This window comes from Lepisosteus oculatus, chromosome 2 (assembly GCF_040954835.1).
Source record: "Lepisosteus oculatus isolate fLepOcu1 chromosome 2, fLepOcu1.hap2, whole genome shotgun sequence".
Classification (NCBI taxonomy): Eukaryota; Metazoa; Chordata; class Actinopteri; order Semionotiformes; family Lepisosteidae; genus Lepisosteus; species Lepisosteus oculatus.
The window spans coordinates 50,005,430-50,023,150 of NC_090697.1; the positions used below are offsets into that span (position 1 = coordinate 50,005,430).

Sequence of the window (17,721 nt, forward strand, 5' to 3'; positions counted from 1 at the left end):
GATCAAAATGAAGAAATGTAATATCGTAAATACTCTTAGCTTTAAAAAAAACTTTGCAAAAATGTGTGTGCTAAATTTAAAGATATACTTATATAGATATACTATATACTTATAAAGGGCTGAAAACAAAGTTGTCTTGCTACCATCTGTTCTATTCAGGTGAAACAGTGCTGCAAAACAATGAAAACCAGAGACACAGGTAAGAAGGAGTCAAAATTAGCTTTTGGTGGTCATGCCAAATAGTACTTACCTATATAATTTGAAAAAGTGGCACAACCAACACACTGCATGCATGCTTATTCTACACAGGAAAGCAAAGACCTAAAAAATGAGACCAGAGGTACAAAAAATATATTTTATACCTCTAACGCATTTAGAATTTATGACACTGGTGCAATGCCAGGATCACTGTACCAATTTGGGGAAAGGGAGAGGCAAGATCTATGCTTACCTTCCTCCAGAAACTCCCAGGGTTCACTGTCATTGTGGCAAATCAAGGATAGACTGAGATATCTACCATGTTTTGCACCACATCTTGCAGAACTGGTGTTACAGTTGACTCAGGGACTCAAAATAGCAAAGTACTGGACACATGCAAATAGAACAGATAGTTACTGGACCATTGCGCTCAATAGTGCTCGAAATGGTTGAGCCTAAATCCGAATAGGTCATTATCCTCATTTAAAATGCAGTCCAGTTTAACTGGACATCCACAGTCAGAATGCTGGTTATTATTGGTAAGAGTCACAGAAACCCAGACACTGTGGTATAATCCAATATTAGATAATCAAAGTATATTTTTTCTCAACTATTTTGTGCATTCACAAAAAAAGTTACACTTCAGTCTTATGTTTTATATCAATACAGTATATGTCACACAACTCCATCCCTAGTCACTGACAAGTACGTGTAAATACAGTGGATGGGTTCAGATTAGATGAGCTCAGATACTCACTGCACACAGTGATTTGGCAGAACCACAATACTTTAGAAGGGGTCAACATTAATATAAGCCAAAGGGAAATACCTGTGTACATTGTATAGGATATAATGCAGTAGATAGAAGGTTAATGATCCAGTTCTCACTGTAAGTGAAATCATTTTCATTTTGTTGGCTGGGGGTATCCCAACATTAGATGCTTGTTGTGCAAAAGCAGAGCAGTAACAAACATCCAGGGACACAAATAAAGCAGCCTGTTTAACCTGGGACAAACTTCCATGGTTTTCTTAAAAACATACAGGCCACATTAGATGTCCTCCCTGTTTACGAAGTACAAGCTGAGTTTACTTCAGGAAAATTCAAGCTAAATGCACTGCGGCAATGAAGAACAATCTACAATTGTGCATGTTTTTTTAAATTAACTTTGCAACATTTTAACAATCTACAGGTGCAAAGTGCAAAACCCAAGATACGAGCTTATCACACAAAAAATGCACTGCAAATGCCTGCCCTAAAAATTTGTTCTTATAAAAGGAATCAGAAACTCATTACAGAGTATTCTGAAACAAGAATCGGAAAGCACTGAGATACTTTTTATAATACGGTTTTACAGAAATGACTTGTTCACGTCAAAAACGTTGAGAGGAAATAAGACATTCAAATCAAGCTTTTTTTTTATCATGAAAATCTAAAGATTTGTATTACTCGCAGAAAAAACAATTGCATGCTAAAACATAAATCTTAGGACACTGTGACTATAGCTACTTTGAACACCTGTCTTCAGTGCTACGAAAGTAAATCAAGTAATTTGACATTGAAGCTACTGCTTCACAGCTGGTGAGAACACAAAAATAGTCATCTTAGAAGCCAGGGTATTGCACATTTTCTTCATGTGCCAAAATGAGTAAATTTACCCAGCACACATTTGTGAGTATAGGGCATCCCAGCAGAAAAGGGGCTTTCCTTAAATTCTCTGAGGTGATTTAACCAAAGTACAGCTCACCCCTAGACAATTCAAAACAATATGATTGAAGTGATAAGAGCAGTTGTGCCAAAGCTTCATTAATATTCTTTATTTGAATAAATGCTCTCTACAGTATGATGATTTACTGTAAGAAAACAATCATACTACACTTGTACTGTGCACTACATGTAATTCATTTAAGGCAAGGTTCTTCACAAATAAAACCTGAAAATTGCATCAACAGTTAAGAAAAGGACAGCCATAGACATTCATTCTCACCCCAAAAAGTTACATTTTTAGAGAAAAATGGAAGAAAAAAATTATATGAACTTCTTACATGGGTGCCTCAGAAGCTGAGCATAGGAGATGCGTTTGTAATCCCATGCACATTTTATGTAGCCATAATGAAAGGACTGACACACTTAGGGTAAAGGGTTCTTAAGAAGTTCCCTGGCTCTATGCTATTTCAAGCTAACCCTAAAATGCTTTTAATCCCAATTAATAAATGTGCAGCATTGCCCTTTTAACCAAGTTTAGTATGATTAGTTATAATATGCCTACTGAAAGCAATCTTAAAGGCACATTTAGTACTCTTCCATACCATCCATGTGACAATCATAGATGTGTGCCAAGAAACATATGTATGCAAGCCTGCAAGTGCAAGGGGTAGGGGATCGGCAGTTTTAATCACATTTCCCTGCCAATGCTCAGTGAAAGAGAGAGAAAAAAAGCACTGAAGATACTGCTGCCTGGAACATCACAATTTGGAGTGGAAATGTATCCACAGACACTAGATTTACAGCCCACTGACAGGCAGCACTGAAGATAAACCGTGGCCTTGTCATCCATGCTTAAGGACATGGAAATGATCACCCGAGAGAACTACTTCATGGCAGCGCCACCGAACACAATGGGGCACCATGGAAGACCCATAAAGAATATTGCTGTGACCCATCTGTCACTATGCGATGCAGATGTCGCTACAGCTGCAACTTCATAACTCAACCTTACTAGGTCGTGCCACACACAACTTGAGATATTGATTTGCATGAAAATATCCTGTACACTGACATTTCCAAAATGTGTCACAGTTGTGTAATGGTGTGGGGGTAATGAATGTCAGCTTAAGGAGTCAGTTTGTTGTCAACTGTAATGCCTCTGCACATTCCATTGTGTTCTAATGACTGGTAGACTGTACCAGTATGTTAAGTACAATGAATGTACCTTTATGTTAAGTGAAATGTCCACCAATCATAACACACGTCAGGCTACTGAAACAACACCACAAATAAAGTTCTTGTCAAATACACAAAGGATGAAAACTAAAACATATACTGGGGTACTTAGGGGTATAATCAAGTTTAGTCATTCTAACGTTTATGTGGAAACCCAGGTTGAGTTCTTAAAGTGTTTCATTGTTTGTTTTTCAACCAAGGCAAACCTTCACACAAATGAATCCTACAGTACTTGCATGTATTTTTCTTTTTGCGAGTGAGAATATTTTATTCTAAAAAGGGTTGGGCTGTATGCGTTGGATCCAGTTGTGCTCCTGGAAGGCAGGTGATCTGGCAGGTTTTCTTTCTAGATCAGGTCTTTTACAACACAAATCCGTTTATTTTAGGCTGCTAGATTGCTCCAGTTAAGCCAATCCCAGCTATTTGGTTATTGGTGACAACCAGAGGACCTGCAGACAAGCCTTCTCTCCAGGACTGGGACAGGCACACTGGAATGGGGCAATTATTACGAATTCTCAGCTGCTATTGCTGTAGGAGCAGCTTGTACAAACTCGGAGAGCTCCTCACAATTCAGTCCTACACAAATGGAAGTTCGGATTATTTTTTAGTGACTTTGAGTATTTTTTTAGTGAAGTCTGTGACTTCCTCTAGTAATCGACAATGTGGCAACAGCAAAAAAAAATATCTAAGGCCTGCTATTCCTAGGAATTAAATGGCTTTAATTTTAACTGATTATTGCTACCATTAAAATAAAAACTGTTGTCTTCTCTACCTGCTATTATTTTTTAGAATACAAATTTAAAGTACTTAGACCACTATTTTCTGTTTTAAATAAATGCATCATTAAATTGACAGTGTAATTTAAGAATCTGAAAGCCCTATTCTTAAAGTGCTTTCAGCATGGTTAGGATGTATAAAATTTTCACCTTCTGAATGCTTATTAAATGTCCTTTTTTATTATGAGTCACCAAAAGTCAGATCATACCAATGTAATGAAAATAACTGAAGGTAATACTACATTAGTTTTACCATATAAGCAGTTTCTCCACATATTTTTACTATGAACCAGAAGAACAGTAGATCTTCTCTCACCTGCGGAAAGACTGCAGCTACGTGTTTGAGTAACTGCAGTTTCACCATTTTTTCAGGTAAAGGGTGATATATAAGAACTGAAAAAAAAGTCAGCTTCAACAACAATGCTGGGGAAACTTGTTTTAAATTCAAATAACTTAAAACATCATTTTCACAGACTGTCACTTAGGAAAACTGCACTGGACCTAAAGATTAGCACACACTGAGAAAAGCATACATGGATGCTTGCAGACCTGAGAACAGTAGCTAAGAAATGCAAATCCCTTAAGGGCCTCAGAATCCGTGTAAAACAGTGGGCAAACATGCTTTGCTTTCATCATACTGGATTATTATTGAGATCCACTGTAGAAGATTAAGACTATATTGAAAAGTGAAGACGCACATGTTTTGCTCATGTTTCATGTCCATCATGCAATGGTCATGGAAAAGGAAATCAGAACACCAGTTTTAAGAATGACCTGTTTAATAGCTATTAAATTGGCTGGCATTATTTCAACTGTGATCAATTCAGATCTTGTGTTTAACCCCTGAAAGGCATGGCATATTAAAATATTCATAGATTTCTTGGGCAAAATTTATTGACTTCGGGTTTTCTTAAATGTAGTTTTATTTATTATAGGGTATATTAAATACATTCTATATAAATGTATTTCTCACAGTCATTACATCAAATGGTGGGAAACAAAGCAGTCTGGTGTTATATTGTGGTAAGCTGTACTTATCATTTGTGAGATAATGGGAATGAGTAATGCTTTTTTCTATCCAGTGCATTTGAACACTGCCCAGTGCCTAACGTTCTTTAGCTAAAGTGACTCAAAGTGTGTCACTTTGTTGTTCAACTGCACAGGACCTCAGACATAATTTTGCCCTTTTTGAAAAATGTGAACTTCCTAAACCCTGGACCTGTAACTGGAGATTTGTGGGTTCAGATCCCATGGGCATGATATGTACTGCTGCTGCACCCTTGAACAACGTGCTTTTCTCTGTATAAATGGGTACAAATGTAAACTGCCTTAAAATAAAAGCATCAGACAAAATAATAATAAAAGAGCATAACTCAACACTTAGGGGATGCAAATAACACTTCATAAATCCATAACGAACAAGCTTTTCTAAAAATGGCAATCTTGTGACTTGTTAAATATAAATGCAATATTTTGTACAGAACAGTCATTCATCCTGTAGCTTGTTCTATTACACTACGGGCTACAAAAAATAAAGAGGATTTATGCTAACAATACATGATGGAATAGAAAGACTTCATGTGGAGTTTTGTATACAACTTCACCATGTTACAGAAGGAATGTTTGTACCTTGGTTTAAAAAACAGTGACCAGGTTAATTTCCTGGCTTTAATAGAATGTCACAAACACTTCAACTCTTTAGCCGTCAACAGGAGAAACTCAAGTTGACTGAAGTAAACACAAAATGCTGACATGTACAAACTTAACCAAGAAGACCACTTTAGGACGAACACAGAAACAGTCCAGAGGACATAAACTGAAACTGTCTAAAGATGGGCACTTCCTTTTACAAATAAAGGGCATCTTTCTAGTTATGTTATAATCAAATTTTTTTCAAAAAACAAAACTTGCCCCAGCCCTCCAGAAATTCCTCAGAGGCAGCTACGATTGAAGTACCGTGCCATGAGGACTTGGCCATGTCAGCGGGACCCCTCCATACCTCCACTATCCCCCTCACTCCGACTCCAGCTCCATGGGTCCAAGCAGTGCAGAGCTTCATGTAAATAATGTCACAAAAGGACATACAGTAGATGCCAGGGGAGGGAATGTGGAGCTTCTGTCCAATGTGCAGCCCAGCTAAAGCATTCACAAGGGACTAGAGACAATAAGGACTTTGGATGTTGAATTTACAGTCCCAACTACTGTATAACATTCAAATCTGTATTCTATGTGGCAACAGCTGCTTCTACCCAAAAATAACAGGTGAAGCTGATTTCCTAGGATACTTCAAGACATGCATAAATGAGAACATCTGATCTATAAGCTATCAACTGAGAAAGACAGGCATAAAGATTTCTACTGGTAAACATTCTTAAGACATACTTAAAGAACTACATTTTGTTTTAGTAACAAAAATATTTGTTTTCTTAGTTATCAGCAATAATCCCTCATTTTGTCCAGTGTCATTTAAGTGTTCACCTTAACTCTTTATTCTACACGCTACTTGCAATTCAGGTAACCACAATCAAAGAACACTTGTACGCAGACCACTCCAGTAAAAACAAAGTCTCTCAGGTGGTTTCATTACTAATTTCTATAGTGCAAATGATAATAGGGTGTGTCAGAGCCACAAACGTGTTTCAGGAAGCACTCATGTACAGCATCAGAAGACCAAGGAAAAGCTTTAGCTAATGTGTATAAAAAGAGAAAAGTTCTTTCAGCTTCTCCACCATTTAAAACTTTTTTTGAACATATGGCAGCCATGCAATAAAAGATAAAGAATTACTTTTAAAAAGGCATTAATATATAATAGATGCAGTGGAAGAAATTCTATTAAGAATTATACTATTATAGAAATACTATTAAGAATTAGACTTAATAGAAAATGGTACAGACAAAATGCCCATATCTGAAACGTTTATGTACTAAGAACATACAATTCGTTTAACTATATTCAAGGTAATTTAACAGATTTTTACTGATCACAGATTACTTTCGTAGGTTAGTGCTTTAGTTAATACAAGAAATATAATGCCAGTGTACAGGTGTGCAATCTACAAATTTACACTGCATGAACATGCAAACAATATATTTTAATAACATTATAACAAAAAAATATATAAAAATATATATTTTAATAACATTTCAATAACATAAAAATATTGACACCTTTTCTCAAAATAGGAACTCGCCTTTAATTGACTTTCTTTAAAAAAATTTAATCAATGAGCAATAAATCCTACTGCTGTCTTCCACCAGGCACTTGTACAGGGAATGCAAGGAAGAAATAACCCTTCTTTGTATTAGGAACCAATGGCTTGGAAGCTGTGTATAAACAATGCCTTGCAAAAGTGTTCAGAACCCAAATGTGCTATCCCATTTGCTAAAACTACAAAATAGTGCCCATACATTTTGTGAAAATTAATATAACATACATTCAGGGATTGTTCAAACTTACTGTAAGTTCAAATACATGTCAGCAAAAACTAAAGAGAAAAAATAAATGCTGATTGCATAAGTATTCCAACCCTTGAACTCACTATTTGGTAAAAGCATCATTGTTAGCAATTACAGCTACAATTCTTTATAGGTCTGTATCACCTTTTTATAACAGTTTGGTGCAATTTCTGTCCTTTATTTTTGACAGATTCTCTCAAGTTTTCCCCGCTTGCAAGGGAATTACAGATGAAACAGGTTTTCCTCTATTATTTGCCTATACTTTGCTCTGCCAATTTTACCTTTAGACTAACAAGCATTCCAGTCCCTGCAGAGGAGCAGAATTCCCATAGCATGATGCTACCATCTCCATGCTGGACTATAGAGATGGTTTTGACTCAGAGATGTGCTGTTGGGTCTGCAAAGAACTTAACACTTGACATTTTGACCAAAACTTTCCAGTTTGGTCTCACCTGACCACAATGACCTTTTCTATATTTTTTGCAGGATCAATCAAGTGCTTTGTTGCAAACTCGACACGGAATACGAGGGGTTTTTCTCTCCCTATACAGGCAAGCTTTGTGGAGGGACCTGGATATTATTGGCTCATGTGCATTTTTTCTTTTTAATCACTGAACTCTAACTTTAACAAAGTTCTCATTTGCCTTACAATGGAATTCCTCACCATTTTCATCCTGGCCTGGCTGCTTGGAGGGACAACCTGATCTAAGCAGTGACTGGGTGGTACGATGCACTTTCCATTTCTTGATGACTGAGCAGACTGTGCCCACCGGGATATTCAGAGACTTGAGTTTTTTTTACCCTTCTCCTGATCTGTGCCTTTCAATGACATTAACCCTGACTTGCTTTGAAATCTCCTTAGTCTTCATGGTTGAGTTTTTCCTTGAAATTCACTACCTAACCAAGAAACTTCGTAAAGACAGGTGTTTTTATTTTTAAATCACAAGAACTGCTGTTATTGCACAGCTACTCAACTGTGTGACTCATTAACTATTTTTTTCATCTAAAATAATAATGTTTGAACACGTATGCAATCATGATGATTCCTTTTCTTTCATATTATTGACTTTATTTTTGTTTTATGATTCAAATATATTGAGTAGATTGTGTATATAACGAATGTTAATTGCTACTTCAATGTGTCACGGCTGCAAGCTTTGAAACACCAAAATGTGAAAACTGCGCAAGAGTTATATGGAATACATTTGCAAAGAACTGTATAAAAATATACTGTTCTGCCTTTAGTCATTAAAAACAAAGTTACTAAATGGGAGTACTTCTGAGCTCCCAAATAAAAGCCAGGGCTAACTCTTAAGATAACAGTGCTCAATGTTAATACACTTACAATAGAGAAGAAGAGAAAACCTTTATTGTGTTAAAAAACTGAAATGCCTCAAACTCCATGAATTAGGATTATTCTTCAGCTGCTCCTGAGAAACTGTCAGTTAATGCACACTACCGTTACTACAGTGTTATATCACTTTTAAGGTTAATACAACAGTGGGAGTACAAGATTGTGTAGGATCATGTGACAATGACAGCTAAAACTACACAACCCACATTCAGGAAAGGAACAGTTTCAGGACATAAGGAATAATAGCAATCAACAGTCATTTAAATGTATATGAAATTCTGTACAACCTTCACATCAATTGAATGACCATGTCTGCAGCTATAGGTATCCTATATAGTTTATTACTTCCAAAACAGTTGTGGTGTCCAACAAAGATCTCACAATTAAATGCCTTCCTGTCTTTTTCCTAAAACTGCAATAAATTTGCTTTAATTAATCACTGAAGCCTTGAAATACCACAATAGACTAATTTGTCTGTGACGCTAAACAACAGTACAGTAGTCCTTTGCACATGTAGTATAACCATTCTGAACTATGGCACATCATGTTTTTACTGATAAAAATGATAAATACATGTAAAGTGTGTGCCCATGTAAGACAACACACTTGAAAATCATCTGCAAGACAAAACGTAATTGAATATACCAAACCCTGGAGTGCTTCACTTTTTCCTATGTAGGTGGTGTTAAAAAAATAATCGGGTGGTGCAGAGAACACTGCAATGCTGACATATTTTCTGTGAACTTCACCACTTCCTGTAAAAGCCCACACATTTCGGTATCATGCAGAGATTCAATTAGCTATGTTGACTTTTGGACCTTATTTAAAAATATGGCCTAGGAATTTGGAGCACACCCAAACGGTGGTCAAAGATGAAGATGATGAAAATTGCACAACTTGATATTTCAGATGCATTTAATTCAGTTCTTGCATCTTTAAAAATTGTCGAGGTAAGTACAGAATTAAACATAAGCTACATAGTGTAAATACCATAATGTAAGGTAACAATGTGTTAAATTCAGATAGTTCATTTTGATCCACAACCATGTCTATATTTAAAGTCAGACTTGCACCTTTTTGTTCTAAGATTTTTCTCAAAAAGTTATTTCAAAGTTCTCCTTATCGCATGCTGGACAGCCTATTTGCATTTTTAGTATTACTCATGTGTCCAAAGTGCATGTTCAGCCTACCTTAGGAGAGCAGAAAGGACTACAGATTTAAAATGAATTAATTAAGCAATTATCTTAAACAACTGAAGCACAAGATAATAACACACCGTGCCCTTCAATGCATGCATTAGAAAAAGAAGCACACAAATCACTGGATAATCGGCAACATGTCTGGACAATGATAAAAACAAAACCCTATCTGCAAAAGAAAGATATAGCTCCTGCTTCTGAATCACACTTCACTACTGCCTCACTTAACCTGAAATCAGTGTGGCCTATTTAGAAACCAGCAGTAAAATAACACAGGTCAAATAATGGCACCGTACAACACAAACTGTGAAGAATAAAAAAACTGGTCAACGTGAGATTTCTATCACCATTACATGGGTATGAGAGCTGCAAAATACACCTTCACACATTGGAAGTAAACAAGTCTGGCTTCAAAATTTATTTCAATGTTTTCTCTCAGGCTTTGTTACATCAAACAAAAATGTACAGCACACACCTCAAAATCCCCAAAATTCAAAACCCATACATTCCTTAAAAAAAATTATGTGCTTAAAATATATGTACATTTCTAGAAACGTTTGAAAAGACACTTTTAATGGAAAAAAAAGACTAAATAGTTTAATCAATTTTTTTTCTTAAAAGAACATAACTTTAACACATGTAAAAGAGCTATATACAAAAATATTTTTTTTCCTCTTTATGTTGTGATGAAAGAATGGTACAATATTTACATTACAAACCTCATTAAAATAAATTTAGAATCCTGTAATACATTGCTTTGGGCTTTTATGTATGGGAAACACTCCAGGTGTCCCTGAACTCTTCACAACTTAAATGCCTCGGCTCATAGTGGTAAACCAAAATTGTGCGTCAACTGTTCATTATTTCCAATATGCACCTGTCTCGTGTGTCCTCTTTCTTTTAAGCTCTGCGAAATGTGGTATGCACTTTTTTAACTTGCCAACAATTCTTTAGAACATTGACATTTTTAATGTTTCTGCTAATGTATGAACCATGTATCATTTAAAAAATGTATTAGTTAAAACTTTCCTCATCCTACAGAAGCAATTTCTACCATCCTATCCATCCAAAAGATTGTTGTCACTTCAACTTAAACAGGTAAATTTGACAGTTCACATACAACCAAGACTGGCAAATGCAGGCTATACCCTCCCAGGCAAGCAGTTGAAAGTGTAGAACTAGATTTCAGTTTCAGAACCAGGTGAAGTTTTAGAACCAACAGTGACTGATATTTAACTTGTGTCATTCTTTTCCAAATGATTTTTCACATTGATAATGAATGATCACTGAAATATCTTAATACTATAATGAGCAATATTTTATATTGAATATGCGTTCATGCAAAAGCCTCTGCTTTCCCTAAATTGTGCCACTAAAACTACAAGCTGCTGGGAAAGTAAGGGATCTTAATGTTGTCCTTAACACACTTTTTTAGTTTCTGGAATCCAATTAAGGGTTGTGTTGATGGATATACAATCCCAAACATATAATGGAAAATCTCAGCTACTAGATACGGCACCACTCATTAACTTAGAAATGAATACCAATATGTCCTTGTGGCTATGGCACAATAGTAATGGAACATCAGCTTATTCCCTGAATTTACCTCAGACAGCGTGCAGTGTTCTGCTCCAATTGGTTTACTATTATAAGTGAATCATATGTCACATTACATTATCAAACTACTTTGTATCCCACATTCAGAGTGATGAAACATAATACTGAAGAGTGGAAAAAAAAAGTGTATCTTCTCAATATCTTAGCTATATTTGCTGCTATAATTTACCATAACTGTCAAAAAAGGCAACAGCATCCTACTTTAAACCTTGTTGGTTTAGTTAAAAGTTCAGATAAACCGTATTTGAAGACTAAACTTACAGAACGAAATACATGGTTTTATATGTTAAAAGAAAGGGACTGCCACTTTCAAATTATAATTAAGAAGTGACAAACTGCACTCCTGTCAAATTAATGTTTACTGATTTGTAGTATCAAAAATGCAAATTTAAGAAACTAGGAAATGTCCTGAGATTCGTCTAAATTCTCAATGTTCGTTGAGGCACAATCTGAAAGCAACTAGTATAAACTCATAAAACATAGCTGAATTACTTCAAGTATTACAAAAATATTGTATAATTTTTAGATTTAAAAACATAAGAATGTTGATAAATCATTGGAATAAAACAATAATTTGTTTAAAAATTTTTAAACATTCCCTGAAATGGAATGTTTCAACTAAAAGGGCAATCCATTAACTTCATATACAAAATGTAACTAAGTATCCACATTTGAGTTAATCTCGCATAAAAGCCTTCTTCTGATTAGCTTTTACAACGTCATCTGGAGAAGGTGTTTGAAAATCAAAAGGAATTATATCAAACAAAGGTCCCTGGACTTTCCTTTTCACTGATTTCATCTGTTTGCTGTATAAGAAGGCTCTATGGGTGCAGACTGTTTTTTTCCTTAAGTTCTTACAAGGGAACTGAGCAGACAAAGTCAAAGCAAATACTGAAGGTTCGGCAAACACAGAAGACTTGGAGCCTCGCCAAAGCTGAGTCTTGTAAGAAATCGACAAATATTTGTCCTCAAAGCATGTTAGCTTCCCATCTTTTAATTTTGTTGATGAAATAGCTGCCAAGCTGGATTCAGGTGGTTGCTGGATGAGCACACTCAAATCTATATTCATGTCTTGTGCAGAAATAGGCTGTAATATAAGCACTTTTGATCTGTTACATGGTAATGGTGATTTCTGTTTACTCAGAACACTGCTGTGGCTCAAGTTATATTGAGAGACGTTTTCTCCCTTGCATTTTGTCATTTCAGCTGACGTAAGTGAAGACGAAGTTGCCACCTTTGACGCAGAATCCATTGAGATACCATGTTCAGAAGCTAAATGTGACAGTGACACATTTCCCCATGACAAAGGTACACTGCTTTCTTCTGGCTTGCTCTGGATATCAGGAAGGGAGTTATAAAGAGTCGGACTGCTGTTTTTATGCTCTTGTATGAGGTCTGCCAAGGAAGGGCTTCCCACATGCTTCACTGTACTGCTGCCACTTCCACTATAAATGTCTAACGGGCTGCTCTGCAGAACAGAGTTGAGGCTGCTGAAAGCCTCAGGCTTGGACTCTTGTATTGCCGAGAGTGATAAACTGCCCAAAGATGTAGAGAGGGGACACCCCCTAGGAAGTGAAGGGTTTAAATCAGCCAGACTACTTACACCACTTAAAGAAGCAGTACTCTGGGAGCCTTCAGTTACAGTAGAGACTGAAAAACCACATGGGATGTTCTGCAAGGACGACAGCTTGAACAAGCCAGACTCGCTTCTTTTAGGTGCTACACTAGTGTCTGTTAAGGTCAGATTACTTAAACCTGAACATCCTTGACTTTTCTTCTCATGTTCTGCAATCAGTTGCGACAGACTGATTTTCTCTAAGTTATCTACTGTGAAAGAATTCTTCCTTTGCAAAGGCAGGTTTAGTAGGTTACCCTGGCAAGAACTCAAAGCTTCCTCATGGCCAGACTCCACAGTAAGGTTTTTAAAAAGTATGTCGCTTGACTCAACCTGAGGCTGGACTAATAGGTTACTTAGATTTAAACTGGCTGTTGTCTGTCTATTGTTCTTAGAAATTCCAGTATCTGAAGAACAAAATAAGGCTCCTTACCTTACGATAGCCAAAAACATCCAAATTGGATGGAGAGAGTCCACAAAGATGACAATGAGGCAACACGTTTAGGATTGAGCAAAACATGCAAGAAGGAAAAAAACAAAAAAGGGCATTTTATTAAAAACATGTCTGACAACATCTGATTCACACTTAAAAAGTATTTTTCAAATAAAAAGTGCAGATCTGATGCATGGTAATTCTGCACAGTATGTATACTGTTTGTGAAGGGTGACTACAAAAACATTCAGCATAAAATAAGAACTATAACAATGGATTTAATCATATAATAAAAGCTAAGTTGTAAGTGTATGTTCATCAGCAGAAGCAGGGAACACTCTGATTATATTATTGTGTTATGTCGTATCAAATTATAGTAAAATGGAGGGAGGAGGTTATGTTTATTCTTGAAAAAGTATATTACAAATGAATTAGCCTAAGTGGTATTTTGAATATTTAACTTTTGTGCAACTAAAATACAATTTACTACACTAAAATGCTTCTGCTAAGATGGTACTGTATTTAGGAAGTCCTGTTAAATTAAAACTCTAAAAGCAACAAGCAACTCTTCTATAGTCTTTGACTACCACTGACGTGTACAACATATCTATTTTAAACCATTTGAGAAAATGAACTTCTCATGTTCTCAAATTAATTCTCAAGTCATTACAGGTAATAATGAGGGAATATTATTCAGTGAATAAACAGTTCCTAATTACTATCAATATTTAAACAGGGTTTTAACTACAATACCTCTGTGTAAATATTTAGTTATTCCTGACTTTGTTGGAAACACTGAAGCAACAGTGTTCTGAAATGCAATTTAGTGAAAGCCTCAGATAGTAGAAAAAACTTTTTGCTGTCCGCTTATTCAGAATTGCACACACCAACTGCACGACTGAGGGTTTCGAAGTCATGAGAAAATCTAAGGTGTGACGCACGCGCAAAGAAATGTATTTTGCTTGCTGAATAAACAACAGAACGAATTAAGACAATACAAACATACCTCTGTCAGTTTTCACAGCAGACACATTGTCTTGCTGATTTCTTGCTGGTGTGTTCTTGCTTTCCCCAGAAAGCACTAAGTCCAGAGCCTTCTGTGGGTCAAACTGGCAGCTGAGTGCAGCTTCTACCAACACAGGATCAGGGATGGAATCGCCAAGCACTGTTCGCATCTGATCTAGACAGGAGTACAGCTGCCCTGGAAACAAGAAGTGTGTGAGGGAACTGTGCTGATCGCCTTTCATTAACATCAAGAAAATGTTATATGACTTGCAAACTGATAGCGTCATCAAATTAATGTCACATCTGTTAAAATCACTTGAGCTTTGTGTTATACCTTGAGAAAGAGTGTCAAGTTTGTGATGGTTCGGACTGGGAGAGACAGGCATTTCCTCTTCGGCCCCATACTCCTCCTCCAGGGGCTCTGCATAGGCTGCCTGCTTCTCATGTCGGGAGTAGATGAACTGGGCAGCTGCAAAACAAGCACACTGGGATATTAAGGGGGGAGACGCACAAAATCTATCATCCAGAATTTCCCGCCTTACGCATGCGCCATCATTTCATCTGCAGAAAACTGTGACACAAGAAGTCAAGCTGCCTCATTCCATGGTAGGGGATCGTTTTGTAACTATACTGGCAACAAAAAAATTCAAAACATTAAGACAGTGAACATCAACATACATGAGTCGCCACAATTCAATAGGTTACTTAGCATCCTTACACATGCAAATCATCTGTCCCTTTTCCATAAATTGCCTCTTCATTTCTCCCAAAATTCACTAAATTGATTTACTTTGTTGAATGTATTTACTCTCAAGGATACTCTGGACAAATCACACTAGTTGTCCAAAAATGATTTAAAACCTGGCTGAAAGATCCAAAACGTTTATTTACAAATAACACTAAGCATCTGAAAGTAAAAACTTACTGTGGACAGATAGCTTTAACACAGACGTCACACGTTTTAGTAAACTGTTTTTTAATTGTGTTCAGCTACAACTGATGCCAAAAGAGGTCAAATACCAGACCACTTGCAAACCCACTGCCACATTATTCCATTGTGAATGGATAATCCTACCAGGCAAACACGAATTTTAATAAATTGGTTGAGTAACTAGAGAGATGCAAGATATTACAAATGGCTTTGACCAATAAAAGATATAGACATTGCATACTCATCTACTAGCTCAGATGACACATCATCCCAGAATGCTTCTGTTCATTTGTCTTTAGTTTAATACTGATAAACCTGCCACACCAAAATATGACTTTATTCAAAACTGTAGTTTCTTGTTAAAGTTAAATAAGTATGCAAAGAAGACAATTGCATGTTTTAATACAATATCATGTGTAGAATCATAAAAATGCAGAATATCCAACTTTTAACAATCCATATTTACTGCCAAGAAAGAATTAAAAAAAGAAAAGTAATAAAAACCCTAAATGTGTGAAACATCACCAAGTCTTACCACAAACAGTGTGATTATGTTAAAACTATACTAATCAGAAATAGTTTCACACTTATCCATGCGCATCCATCATGTGTAGTTCATACTACACAAGATAAAAGCCAATGTTCAAAACATTACAAAACAAAATATGCAGATTTTTCATCCACTTAATTTAGGTTTTATATCGAATCCTTTGATTAGCTTTCAAATTGAAAATAACCAAGTTGCATAAACGTCCACATCTTCAATGAGGTCCATGTTCAACAAATACAGTGCTTAGACCACTAGAAAACCATCTAATCAAATCGGCAAAATCTTGATTCAGAAAACTTTAGAATTCAAGTTCAGACACATAAGAAACGCATCCCACAAACCTGTAGCAGGGGAAATGCAGTAGTCATCGTCCACGGACTGCCCATATAGATCATCATCTTCAAAATCTGTGTATACAAAACTGTAGCTGTGAAAATATCTAAGCATGGTACACTATGTATTATCTGTCGTTGCACACTGGTAGGTATTTGCAATGAACAGTTAAGTCTTATGACACAAATTGTGTTAACTACTAAAAGCACCTAAACACCAAAACTATTTACATAAAGCTACAGAAGTTCTATAATGTTCAATAATGACTAACGTACAGGGGTGTCCTAAACTATCAGTACTGCTAATTTGAAACGAGGAGGAGGCCAGGATGAATGGGGGAAATGTAAAACCACATGAAGTACATCTTGTTTTGCTTTTTAAAGGAAAGATTCAGTTTCATTCCATTCGCAAATTCGTACACAAAAGCGCTTTTATAGAATAACTACAGCTATTTTTATGTATCCGCTAGCTCGTATGTTATAAAACTTTCTGACTAAAGCGTTGGCCTGTGCCCAGCCTGTGGAAGGGACACGACAGCACTTCCATTTTCCTGACAAGGGAATATCACAATCTTACAGTCAACTTGGAAGAGCGTCTACCTTCGTCGTAGTTATAGCCCCGGACATTTCTGTGTCGAGACATTTTGGATTCTTTCCCTTCGCCCCTTTATAGGTGGTTAAAGATAAAACCGCACTGTTGGTGATAAATCAGCAATGTAACCGTAGCTGCTTCGTTTCATTTTCCAGCCGCCATGTTTGTTTCCACCGACGTCTCACTGCGCATTCTCCAAGCAAGCGCACTGCAGCTCTCTGCTCCAGCTCCGTTTTTCTGCCTGTGCCGAGTTAACCATTGAGACGCGCCGAAGTGAAATTAAGTTAGTTATTTCAAGCAATAGTCCTACACCTGCTCACCTAAATTGACATGTTACAGTCAATCTTTAGTAAATATTTGGGTCTGTAACACAATGAAAGTGGAATTCTGAATTCAATACTGCTGCGATCATAAACTGAAATATTCCAAACTATTGATCCACTGTACTCCAAAAAGAAAAAGAAAATACTTAAACTGGAAAAGACAAGCATGTTAGCATTTTAAGAAACTTGTTAATTTTCCAAAGATGCAATAGGGCTCTTTCTATTTTGTTCTTACTTTTACTTTCTCATGACATATGTTAGTGGGGGAGGAGGCAAGGGGGTGTCATGTTGTGTAATTTATGAAACCAAACAATCTGTGGCTGAGACTTTTAAGTCATAACAAAAGAGGACAACGATGCAGGTACAATCTGCCCTTTTAAAATGTGCTAAACGCGTTGT

At 36.4% G+C, this 17,721-nt stretch overlaps 1 protein-coding gene across 2 annotated transcripts in view; it reads right to left on the reverse strand.

The window, feature by feature from the left end:
* The window catches only part of hbs1l (HBS1-like translational GTPase), a 44,430-nt gene extending 26,913 nt beyond the window's left edge, over positions 1–17,517 (reverse strand). Inside the window, exons 1-5 of one of the 2 annotated variants that reach the window (XM_015347974.2) lie at positions 17,008–17,517; positions 16,417–16,482; positions 14,929–15,063; positions 14,596–14,790; positions 10,328–13,584 (exon numbers count right to left, since the gene is read on the reverse strand). In XM_015347974.2, the coding sequence (XP_015203460.1) occupies positions 12,218–13,584; positions 14,596–14,790; positions 14,929–15,063; positions 16,417–16,482; positions 17,008–17,050 (1,806 nt within the window). In that variant the 5' untranslated portion in view covers positions 17,051–17,517 and the 3' untranslated portion in view covers positions 10,328–12,217. Of the gene's footprint in view, positions 1–10,327; positions 13,585–14,595; positions 14,791–14,928; positions 15,064–16,416; positions 16,483–17,007 lie in introns of those variants that run through there. The other variant, XM_015347967.2, reaches the window with a different exon arrangement.
* Between the last annotated feature and the right edge of the window lie 204 nt (positions 17,518–17,721).